The following is a 12,957-nucleotide window of genomic DNA, read 5'->3' on the forward strand; positions in this document are numbered from 1 at the left end:
CATATAAACATATAACTATAAAATTACCAGTTCAACAAATAATAATTAAATATGATAATACAAAATAACGAAGGGAAAAACAACCCCGCTCCTAAAGACAGAGGTAAAATCGAATAAGGTAACCACCTCCCCCCACCCACATTAACCAAATCCCCCAGCTTGTATATACATATATATACATACACATACATATATATATATATATACATACATACACACACACACATATACATACACCCCTCATATATACATAAAATAATAACAGAAAACAACTCCGGGGGGGGGGGGGGGGAGAAAATCAAATCCCTCTCCCCACCCCCCATAATAATATTAAGCAATAAGGTAAGAAAAGAAACAAAAAGGGAGGGGATATAAACCAAAACGGGGGGGGGAAGGCAGACCAACATCCATTATGTCCTACAGTTTATCTAAGAGAGTCCAAGAATTCCTTAGCCTTTTCTGGTGATCCAAAGTTATATACAGATCCTTCATGGTTAAAGCGTAACATCGCTGGGTAGCGTAAGGAGTACTGTACATTTAAGTCCCTTAAACGCTTCTTCGCCTCGTCGAATGCCTTCCTCTTTCGAACCAGAGCCGGGGAAAAGTCCTGAAATAGCATGATCTTGGATCCTTTGTAGATCATAGCTTGGGGGTCTTTTCCGAGATTTCTAGAGGCTTCTAGGAGTATCTGCCTCTCCCTGTAGCTCTGCAGCCGGAACAGGACCGGGCGTGGGCGCTGGTTCGAGCCAGGCCCGCGTATTGCTACCCGGTAGGCCCATTCCACCCTTACCTGGCCTGATCCAGCTTGCAGATTTAAAAGTTGTGGCAGCCACTGCTCCAGGAATGCTGTAAGCTGGCCTTCCTCTTCCCGTTCGGGAAGGCCCAGCAAACGAATATTTTTTCGACGACCTCGATTATCGAGGTCGTCAATATGATTTTCCAAGGTCCGGACTCGCTGCTCGAGAGTCCGGACCTGATCCACGGCCGATTGAGCGGTTGTCTCCGAGGTCGCGGCCTTTAGCTCCGCCCCTCCGACTCGGCGTTGAATTTCATCAATCTCACGGTCGTGCTTCTTCAGCGCGGCCGAGAGCGACTCCCAACGATTCCTGGATTCGACGATAAAGGCATCGATCTTCGAGTCAAGCTTGGAAAGCATTTCTGTAAGGCTTGTTACTGTAGGTAAGTCCCCCGGGGCGGCTGTGGACGCCTCTGCTGCAGCTGGAGAGTGTGGGGGAGGGGTTGCTGCTTGCTGAGAGCTGCGGGCTCCCTTCCCTTTAGTCATTTTAACTTAGGATAAAGTTGCTTAAATATAATATTACACCACTAATTCAGTTACTAAACTATTATAAATGATTTATAAATGATTTGGTAAGCTTGGTAGGGGGTAGGTGACCCACTGTGCCCAAGTCTTGGGAGGAGCACTATAGACTCAGTCTTACTGGGTCGCCGCCATCTTGGATCCCCTCATGTTTTTTTTTTAATCATTTCCACTTGTACAACAGCCTCAGTCTTCTGCACATTATCCTGGGTCTGCCAGCCTGTGGCTAACTCACTGAAGCTGTTTGTATCTTACAGCCGCATGTGTCCTTCCACACAGCTTCCTGATCCACCCAGGTTTGTAACATTAACAAATGTGATATTTACACCCTACCTCTGAACCTAAGTCACTAATTTGTTGCTCTCCTCTCTCTCCCCCTCCCCCACACTTTCTCCACTCCTGCCTTCCTCCCACTCTCTCCCCCTCTTTACTCCCCACCTCCTCTTTCCCCACTCTCTCTCCTCTATGCCACCCCCACTCTCTACCCCTCACCCCCCATCCAATCTCTCCCACACTTGTCTCTCCCCATCTCTCCCAATCCTCTCTCTCCCTCCTTTCTCTCTCCTCAATGTCTCCACTCTCTCCCCCTTCCATTAACTCCTCACACTATCTACTCCTCTCTCTTAACCTCCCAATATCTCCCTTTCTTTCTCTCCTCCTTCATCTCCCCCTGTCACTATCTCTGTCTGTCTCCCCTTCCATTATCTCATTTTCTCTCCCTCCATTTCTCCCTCTCTCCTTCCCCACTTTCCCCTCCCTCTCTCTCCCTTCTCCCAGCTGCACCTCTGCCATCCCCCCATCTCCTTTTTTCTCCCTTCCCTTCTCCCTCCCTACTCCCCCTATCCTCTCTTGGACCACTTCTCTGCAGGAGTTGATGAGTGATCTCTATCTGCAGAAGTTAGAGGTGGAGACCCTTACTCATCACTCTCAGTCTTTCACTCGCCGATTGCCAGTTCCTGAGCGAGAGCTGATTGAGGGGCTCTTGCAGGACTATCGAGAACGCTGGGAGAAGCTGGAGAGAGAATTAGTCAGTAAACAGGTAAGGGGGATTCACATTAGAGAGGGAACAGTGGATGTTCCTGGTGGAATAGGGGGTGTTCCTGGAGAAATGGAAGATGTTTCAGAAGGAATGGGGGATGGTCCATTAGAGAATGGAAGATATTAGAACCACAGAATGGTATAGCACGGAAGGGATCCATTCGGCCCAACTTGTCCAAGCCAACCCAAAGACCCCGAGATGTCCTTTCTAATCTCATCTTGCTGCACATGGCAACTTACAACATTTTAAAGTTCAGAACCAGGAACGTTTTCAAAGAGTTTAGTGCCTCAACACAGGCAGCCAATTCCAGGCACCTACCATGTTCTCTACATGGCACGGGTGGCTCAGTGGTTAGCACTGTTGCCTCACAGCACCAGGAACCTGAATTTGATTCCAGCTTTGGGTAACTGTCTGTGGAGTTTGCACACTCTGCCTGTGTCTGCGTGGGTTTCTTCCCACAATCCAGAGCTGGACAGGTTATGTGGATTAGCCATGTTAAATTGCCCCACTGTCCTGTGGACATATTGACCAAACAACCTCACCTCCCCATGGCCGAACACGTCAACTCCCCCCTCCACCCCCAACCAACTCCCCCAAGGACATGCAGGTCCTGGGCCTCCTCTGCCACCAAACCCTAACCATCCGACGCCTGGAGGAAGAATGTCTCATCTTCCGCCTTGGGACCCTCCAACCATACGGGAACAATGTGGATTTCTTCATCTCCCCTCCCCCCACCTGGTCAGCATGGATGCGTTGGACCGAAGGGTCTGTTTCCGTGCTGTATGACTCCACGCTCATGTTGGCATGTGGCACTGGGAGTAATCCTGAGGTTTGAGGTCCTATATTTTAATTTGTCTCCTAACTTCCTCGATTCAGCTGTCGAGTCCTCATCCCTGTGTTTGGTGGTTGATACCTCTGTGTGTACCACCACCAGAGTGTTCAACCTCCTGCTCCAGAATGTCTTGCAGCCACTCTGAGACATCCCTGACCAGAACACTATGATATTCGAGAGGAGATAGAGGAGAATCCAGAGCGACTGGTGAGAGGGTGGGCGGGGGGGGGCGGGTAGCGGTGACTGAAATGGAATGAGGAATCCAACTTCGGACTTTTGTCCTTTGATTGCAGCATGAGTTGGAAAAGACGTTGCTGAGTCTTGGACATTTCCAACCAGCTCTCCAGCAGACTCTGACATGGCTGATAACTACCCAGGAGTTACTGGATCAACAACGATGCCCCAGCATTGATCTCCACACCTGTGAGATACAGCTAGCAAAACGTCGGGTCAGTTCGATAGATCTATAATAGATCAATATAATCTTTACAGGTGGCACAGTGGTTAGCACTGCTGCCTCACAGCGCCAGAGACCCAGGTTCAATTCCCGCCTCAGGCAACTGACTGTGTGGAGTTTGCACATTCTCCCTGTGTCTGTGTGGGTTTTCTCTGGGTGCTCTGGTTTCCTCCCACAGTCCAAAAATGTGCAAGTTAGGTGAATTGGCCATGCTAAATTGCCCATTGTGTTAGGTGAAGGGATAAATGTAGGGGAATGGGTCTGGGAGGGTTGCTCTTCAGAGGGTCAGTGTGGACTTGTTGGGCCGAAGGGCCTGTTTTCACACTGTAAGTAATCTAATAAGATCATAGACATAAGACACAGGACCAGAAAGTAGGCCATTCAGCCCATCAAATCTGCTCTGCCATTCAATCATGGTAGATATGTTTCTTGACTCCATTCTCCCTCTTTCTCTCTGTAACCTTTGATCCTCTTGATACTCAGGAACCTTTCTATCTCAGTCTTAAATATACTCCATGACCTGGCCATCACAGCATTCTGTGGAGTGAATTCCATAGACTCCCCACTCTCTGGCTGAAGACGTTTCTCCTGATCTCTATTCTAAAAGGGTCTTCCCTTTACTCTAAGGCTATGCCCTTGGGTCCGAGTCTCTCCTACCAATGGAAACATCTTGCCAAAATCATCTGTTTTGTCAACATCATTCAGTATTCTGTATGTTTCAATGAGATCCGACCTCATCCTTCTAATGTCCATTGAGTGTAAACCCAGAGTCCTCAAACGTTCCTCATTTGTGAACCTTTTCATTCCTGGGACCGTTCTCATGAACCACCTCTGAACATGCTCCAGGGCCAGTACGTCCTTCCTGAGATATGGGGCCCAAAACTGCACATAATATTCCAAATGGGGTCTGGCCAGAGCTTTATAGAGCCTCAGAAGTACATCCCTGCTTTTATATTTAAATCCTTTCAAAATAAATGCCATAATTGCATTTGCCTTCCTATCTACTGACTCAACCCGCAAGTTTACCTTGAGAGAATCCTGGACTAGAACTCCCAAGTCTCTTTGCACTTCAGATTTCTGAATTTTCTCCCCCATTTAGAAAATAGTCCACGCCTCCATTCTTCCGACCAAAGTGCATGACCTCACACTTCCCCACGTTGTCCTCCATCTGCCACTTCCTTGCCCACTCTCCTATCCTGTCCAAATCCTTCTGCAGCCTCCCCACCTCCTCAATGCTACCTGTCCCTCTACCTACCTTTGTATTGTCTGCAAACGTGGCCAGAATGCCCTCAGCTCCTTCATCTTGATCGTTATTGTATAAAGTGAAAAGTTGTGGTCCCAACACTGAGCCTTGTGGAACACCACTTGTCACCGGCTGCCATCCTGAGAAGGACCCTTTTATCCCAGTCTCTGTTTTCTGCCCGACAGCCCAGCTTCTATCTGTGCTAGCACCTTGCCCCTAACACCATGGGCACTTAGCTTACTCAGTAGCGTCCTGTACGGCACCTTGTCGAAGGTTTCCTGAAGTCCAGGTAGATAACATCCATTAGCTCTCCTTGGTCTAACCTGCTCATTACTTCCTCAAAGAATTCTAGCAGATCTGTCAGGTGTGACCTCCCCTTGATGAAACAATGTGGACTTTGCCGTATTTTACCGTACATTTCCAAGTATTCAGAAATCCTCTTCCTCACAATGAATTCCAGGATCTTACCCATGATCAAGGTTAGGCTAATCAGTCTGTAATTTTCTATCTTTTGCCTTACTCCCTTTTTAAACAGGGGTGTCATGTTAGCGATTTTCTAGTTGTCTGGGACCCTCCCTGATTCTAGCGATTCCTGAAAGATCACCACTAACTCCTCCGCTATCTCTTCAGCTATGTCCCTGAGAACTCTGGGCTGTAGCCCATCTGCTCCAGGTGATTTATCCACCTTCAGGCCATTCAGTTTTTCTAGCACCTTCTCCTTGCTGATGGCCACCAGACTCAGCTCTGACCCCTCACTCTCTTGAATTTTTGGGATATTACTCCTGTCTTCCACCATGAAGACTGACCCAAAGTAATTATTCAGTTCCTCAGCCATTTCCTTGTTCCCCACTACTATCTCTCCAGTGGCACTTCCAACAACCCAATGTCCACTTTTGCCTCTCTCTATATATCTAAAGAAACTCTTACAGTCTTCCTTTATATTACTGGCTACCTTACCCTCATATTGAATCTTCTTGGTCTTTGTAAGCTTCCAAATCCTCTGGTTTCCCACTGCCCTTCACCACATTATATGCTTTCCCTTTTGTTTTTATGCTGACCCTGACTTCCCTGGTCAGCCACGGTTGCCTCATCCTCCCCAGTACCTTGCTTCCTTTTCCTCAGGATGAATCCCTGCTGTGTCTCCTGAATTACTCCCAGAAGCTCCTGCCATTGTTAACCTGCATCAGCTTTTAGAGTCCGACACCCCCTTGGTCTTTACTGAGGATCTATGCTCCAGAACTTGCCGCTTCCCTCGCCAAGTTGTTCCAGTACAGCTACAACACTGATATCACCCCAACATTGTTGAAAATTGCCCAGGTTTATCCTGTACGTAAAAGGCAGGGCAAATCCAACCCAGCCATCAGTCTCCTCTTGATCCGCAGTAACGTGATGAACAGTGTCATTAACAGTGCTATCAAGCAGCACCTGCTCATTGAGGCCCAGTTTGGGTTCCACTCAGCTCCTGACCTTATTGCAACTTTGGTTCAAAGCGTTTTAACTTATTCATCGGTGAGATGTGCTGTTGGGGTGGCTGGTCAGCATTTGTTGCCCATCACAAGTTGCCCTTGAGAAGGTGGTGATGAGCTGTCAATATGGACGAAACAGCAAAAGTTCAGAAGTGAGGTGAGAGTGACAGCTCTTGACATCAAGGCTGCATTTGACCGAGTGTGTCATCAAGGAGCCCTGGCAAAACTGGACTCAATGGAAATCAGGGTCAAACTGTCTGACTGGAATCATACCTGACACATAGCAAGATGGTCATAATTGTTGTAGGTCAGTCATCTCAGCTCCAGGACACCTCTGCAGGGGTTTCTCAGGGTAGTGTCCTAGGCCCAACCATCTTCAGTTGCTTCATCAATGACCTTCCCTCCAGCATAAGGTCAGAGGTGGGGATGTTCGCTGATGATTGTACAGTGTTCAGCACCATTCGCAACTCCTCAGATACTGAAACAGTCCGTGTTCAAATGCAACAAGATCTAGACAATCTCCAGGCTTGGGCTGACAAGTGACAAGTAACATTCATGCCACAGAAATGGTCATCTCCAATAAGGGGCAATCTAACCACCACCCCTTGACAATCAATGGTGTTACCATCACTGAATCCCCCACGATTAACATCCTGAGGGTTACTATTGACCAGAAATTCAACTAGACTCACCATATAAACACAGTGGCTACAACAGCAGGTCAGAGGCTGGGAATACTGCAGCGAGTAACTCACCTCTTGACTCCCCAGAGCCTGCCCACCATCTACAAGGCACAAGGCAGTAGGGTGATGGAATACTCCCCACTTGCCTGGATGGGGGCAGCTCCAACAACACTCAAGGAGCTTGACACCATCCAGGACAAAGCAGCCCCCACTTGATTGGCACCACATTCACAAACACCCACTCCCTCCCCCACCGACGCTCAGTAGCAGCAGTGTGTACTGTCTACAAGATGCACTGAAGAAACCCACCAAAGATCCTCACACAGCACCTTCTAAACCCACAGCCACTTCCATTTAGAAGGACAAGGGCAGCAGATCTATGGGAACACCACCATCAGCAAGTTCCCTTCCAAGCCCCTCACCATTCTGACTTGGAAATATATCACCGTTCATTCACTGGGTCAAAATCTGGAATTTGTCCCCTAATGGCATTCCGAGTCTATTTACAGCACATGAACTGCAGCAGCTCAAGGCGGCAGCTCACGCCCACTTTATAGAGTCAGAGAGTCATACAGGTAAAAACAATGACTGCAAATGCTGGAAACCAGATTCTGGATCAGTGGTGCTGGAAGAGCACAGCAGTTCAGGCAGCATCCTCTCATTGGATGCTGCCTGAACTGCTGTGCTCTTCCAGCACCACTGATCCAGAATCAGAGAGTCATACAGCACAGAAACCTTTTGTCTGACTCATCCATTCTCACCAGACATCCTAATCTCTTCTAATCATTTGCCAGCATTTAGCCAATATCCCTCTAAATCTTTCCTATTAATGTACACATCCAGATGCTTTTTAAATGTTGTAACTGTACACACCTTGACCATTTCCTCTGGCAGCTCGTTCCATACACACACCACCCTCTGTGTTTAAAAAGGTTACCCCTCATGTCCCTTTTAAATCCCGCCCCTCTCACCCTAGTTCTGGATTCCCCCCTATCCCAGGGAGAAGACTTTGTCTATTTATCCTATCCATGCCCCTCATGATTTTATAAACCTCTATAATGTCACCCCTCAGCCTCCAACGCTCCAGGGAAAACAGCCCCAGCCTGTTCAGCCTCTCCCTATAGCTCAAATCCTCCAATCCTGGCAATGTCCTTAAATCTTTTTTGCACTCTCTCAAGTTTAACAACTTTAATTGGTAATGAGTTGAAGGGTTATGGGCAGAAGACAGGAGAATGGGGGTGAGGGGTATATCAGCCATGATCGAATGGCACAGCAGACTCAATGGGTCAAATGGCCTAATTCTGCACCTATAACTTATGAGCTGTTTGTGCAGCAACACTCCCCAGGACCCCACTATTAAGTGTATAAGGAGAAAGTGAGGCCTGCAGACGCTGGAGATCAGAGTCGAGAGCGCGGTGCTGGAAAAGCACAGCAGGTCAGGCAGCATCCAAGGAGCAGGAGAATCGACATTTCGGGCAAAAGCCCTTCATCAGGAATGAGGGATGAAGACAAACTATTCCTGATGAAGGGCTCCTGCCCGAAACGTCGATTCTCCTGCTCCTCGGATGCTGCCTGACCTGCTGTGCTTTTCCAGCAACACACTCTCGACATTAAGTGTATAAGTCCTGCCCTGATTTGTCTTACCAAAAAAGCAGCACCTCACATTTATCTAAATTAAACTTCATCTGCCACTTTTCGGTCCATTGGCCCATTTGATCAAGGTCAGGTTGTAATCTGAGATAACCTTCTTCACTGTCCACTACACAACCTAAGAGCAAAGAAAATTTACAGCCCAGGAACAGGCCCTTCGGCCCTCCAAGCCTGAGCCGATCCAAATCCACCGTCTAAACCTGTCGCCCAATTCCTAAGCATCTGTATCCCTCTGCTCCCCACCTACTCATACATCTGTCCAGATGCATCTTAAATGAATCTACCGTGCCTGCCTCTACCACCTCTGCTGGCAACGCATTCCTGATGCCCACCACCCTCTGTGTGAAGTACTTGCCGCGTGTATCCCCCTTAAACTTTCCACCTCTCAGCTTGAACGTGTGACCTCTCGTTATTGAATCCTTTACCCTGGGAAAAAGCTTATCTCTATCCACCCTGTCTATACCCTTCATGATTTTGTAAACCTCAATCAGGTCCACCCACAATCTCTATTTTTCTAATGAAAACAAACCTAACCTACTCAACCTCTCTTCATAGCTCACACCTTCCATACCAGGCAACATCCTCGTAAACCTTCTCTGCACCCTCTCCAAAGCGTCCACATCCTTTTGGTAATGTGACGACCAGAACTGTACACAGTATTCAAAATGCGGCCGAACCAATGTCTTGTACAATTTTAACATGACCTGCCAGCTCTTATACTCAATACCCCGTCCAATTAAAGCAAGTATACCATATGCCTTCTTGACCACATTATCCACCTGTGCAGCAACCTTCAGGGTACAATGGACCTGCACTCCCAGATCTCTCTGCTCATCAACTTTTCCCAAGGCTCTTCCATTCATTGTATAATTCACTCGAGAATTAGACTTTCCTAAATACATCACCTCACATTTGTCTGGATTGAGCTCCAGTCTATCTATATCCTCCCGTATTCTCTGACAGTCCCTTATGCTTTCTCCTACTCCACCAATCTTTATGTCATCTGCAAACTTGCTGATCATACCAACAGTGTCCTCTTCCAGATCATTTATGTATATTATGATATTTATGATATTTATGATTTATGATATCCTAGTCTCATGTTCCTAACCATGTCCTGAGTTCATCTGCCTTCCCTTTTGCATTGAAATAAATGCAGTTTAATTTACCAGTCCTACTCCACTCTCTGCCAAGCTCTTGTCTCTTTTGACTAATAGACTTGCTCCCCGTAACTACTGTCCCAGCCTCAGCCTTTCTCACTATCTCTTTGGTTCCCACCTCTCCTTACTAGTTTGAAGCCTCCCGAGTAGCACCAGCTAATCTGCCCGCTAGTATTCTACATACAGAATCTGCAGGCAGGGAGGAAAGCTAATGGCATGCTGGCCTTCATAGCGAGAGGATTGAAGTAGGGATGTCTTGCTGCAGTTACACAGGGCCTTGGTGAGGCCACACCTTGAGTATTGTGTACAGTTTTGGTCTCCTAGTCTGAGGAAGGACGTTCTTGCTATTGAGGGAGTTCAGTGAAGGTTCACCAGACTGATTCCCGGGATGGCAGGATCAATGTATGAGGAAAGACTAGATCGACTGGGCTCCTACTCACGGGAATCTCACAGAAACATATAAAATCCTGATGGGACTGGACAAGCTAGATGTGGGAAGAATGTTCCCGATGTTGGGGAGGCCCAGAACTAGGGGGTCACAGTCTAACAGTAAGGGGTAAGTCATTTAGGACTGAGATGAGGAAGGATTTCTTCACTCGGAGTTGGGAACCTGTGGAATTCTCTCCCACAGGAAGCTGTTGGGACCTGTTCATTAGATAGAAAGGAGTCAAGGGGTATGGGGAGAGGTTGGGAATGGGCTACTGAGACTGCATGATCAGCCATGATCATACTGAATGATGGTACAGGCTCAAAGGGCTGATTGGCCTCCTCCTGCACCTATTTTCTATATTTCTATGATAATGGTCCCCTTCCAATCCAGGTGGAACCCATCCTTCTTATACAGGTCAATTCTATCCCAAACATGTGAATCCTTGCCCACTATACCAGCTCCTCAACAACACATTCATCTGCTCTATCCTCCTATTCCCACTCTCACTCACACATGGCATCAGTATTAGTCCATATTACTTCCTCCAGGACCAACATTTCAACATCCTGCCTAATTTCCTTTATTCTCCCTGCAGAACATCATCCATTTCCTTACCTATAACTCTGGTATCAGTATGTACAATGACTTTCTACTGGTCAGTCTCCTCTTTGAAAATATTCTGCTCCCTCTCTGAGACATCCTTGACCCTAGCTCCAGGGAGGCAACACCGCATCCTAATGCCTCCTCGTTGGCCACTGAAACATCTTCTGTGCCACAGACTAGACAGTCCCCTATTACAATCAATCACTTGGAACCTGACTTACTCATTACTGTACAGCCAGTTACAGTACCAGAAACCTGGTTGTCAGTGCTAGACTCCCCTGAGAGGTCACACCTCCCGACAGTATCCAAAAGGGTCTAGTGGTATTATCATTGGACTGTTAAGCCAGAGATCCAGATAATGTTCCAACGACCCAGGTTCAAATCCGGCCAGCATTGATGGTGAAATTTGAATTCAGTAAAACTCTGGAATTAAGAGTCTAATGATGACCGTGAATCCATTATCATTGGAAAAACCCATCTGGTTCATTAATATGCATTAGGGAAGGAAAGTGCCATTCTTTGCCAGATCTGGCCTACATGTGACTCAAGACCCACAGCAATGCGGTTGACTCTTAAACTACCCTCTGGGTAATTAGGGATGGGTAATAAATGCTAGCCTAGCCAGCGACACCCTCATCCCATGAACAAATACCAAATAAAATCCAAACGGCAGACCTGTTTGAGATGGGGATAGCCACAGGAGACTCCTGACCTACCTGCCTCCCTCTCCTACCATTCATGGCAGTCAACCATCGACCTCTCTATATCTGCAGTGTCTCCATCTTCCATCATACCCCCAGCTCTTGTAAACTCTTGCCTCAAACCCACTGCTGCAGCTGATCCATGTAATCTAAAAAGGTTGCAACCAAACACACTTCCTCTCGGCATAGTCATCAGGAATATGAAATTCTCCCTAATCTCCTACATCCAATAGAAATTGAATTGAGTTGAATTTATTGTCACGTGTACCGAGGTGCAGTGAAAAGCTTTGTCTTGTGAGCAATACAGGCAGATCGCAGAGTTAAATAGCATAGATAGTAAATAATAGGGAAACAGCAGCAAAAACAGGTACAGGCGAATGTTAAGAGTTTGTGAGTCCATTCAGTGTCTAACAGCAGTAGGGTAGAAACTGTTTTGAAACCGGCTGGTGCGTGTGTTCAGGCTTCTGTACCTTCTCCCCGATGGTAGAGGTTGTAGAAAAACATTGCCAGGGTGGGATGGATCTTTGAGAATGCTGACAGCCTTTCCCTGACAGTGGGCCTGCATTCCATAGATGGGAGGTTGGCCTTTGTGAGTGTCCGGGCCGAGTTCCCCACTCTCTGTAACTGTCTCCGATCTTGAATGGTACAGTTGCCATACCAGGTAGTGATACATCCAGACAGAATGCTCTCGATGGCGCACCTATAAAAGTTGGCAAGGGTATTCGCCGTCATGCCCCAAATTACCTCAACTGCCTGAGGAAGAAGAGATGTTGTTGGGCCTTTGTAACCAGTGTGTCCACATGAAGAGCCCAAGAAAGCTTGTTGTGGATGACCACTCCCAGGAGCTTGACACTCTCCACTTGTTCCATCTCTGTGCTGTTAATGTTCAGGGGGGGCATATGTAACATCCCGCCGAAAGTCAATAATGAGTTCCTTGGTTTTGCTGGCATTGAGAGTTAGGTTGTTCTCAGTGCACCATTTTTCCAGGTCTTCCACCTCCCATCTGTAGTCTGTTTCGTTGCCATCTGAGATTCGACCGACTATGGTGGTGTCATCAGCGAACTTTTGTAAATGGCATTAGTCTGGTATTTGGCGACGCAGTCATGGGCATACAGTGAGTACAGTAGGGGGCTGAGTACGCACCCCTGGGGGGCTCCAGTGTTGAGTGTTAGAAATATTGTCCCCAATTTTCACTGATTGTGGCTCGTGGGTCAGGAAACACTGAGGTTCCAGTTGCAGAGAGTGGGGCTTAGTCCGAGGTCACGAAGTTTAGTAATCAGTCTCGAGGGGATAATAATGTTGAAGGCTAAAGTGTAGTCAATGAGTAGGATTCTTACATAGCTGTTCTTGGTGTCAAAATATTCTAGGGAGGAGT

The 12,957-nt window shown here is 47.3% G+C and overlaps 1 protein-coding gene across 1 annotated transcript in view; it reads left to right on the plus strand.

Annotated features, from left to right (window-relative positions):
* The window catches only part of LOC148142212 (microtubule-actin cross-linking factor 1, isoforms 6/7-like), a 353,137-nt gene that overhangs the window by 38,968 nt on the left and 301,212 nt on the right, over positions 1–12,957 (plus strand). The window contains exons 6-7 of the mRNA XM_087976987.1: positions 2,187–2,357; positions 3,483–3,638. Of these exons, the coding sequence (XP_087833113.1) occupies positions 2,187–2,357; positions 3,483–3,638 (327 nt within the window). The remainder of the gene's footprint in view (positions 1–2,186; positions 2,358–3,482; positions 3,639–12,957) is intronic.

This window comes from Chiloscyllium plagiosum, unplaced genomic scaffold (assembly GCF_037043375.1).
Source record: "Chiloscyllium plagiosum isolate Xiang-an unplaced genomic scaffold, Cpla_swu_hap1 HiC_scaffold_30, whole genome shotgun sequence".
In the NCBI taxonomy this organism is placed as follows: domain Eukaryota; kingdom Metazoa; phylum Chordata; class Chondrichthyes; order Orectolobiformes; family Hemiscylliidae; genus Chiloscyllium; species Chiloscyllium plagiosum.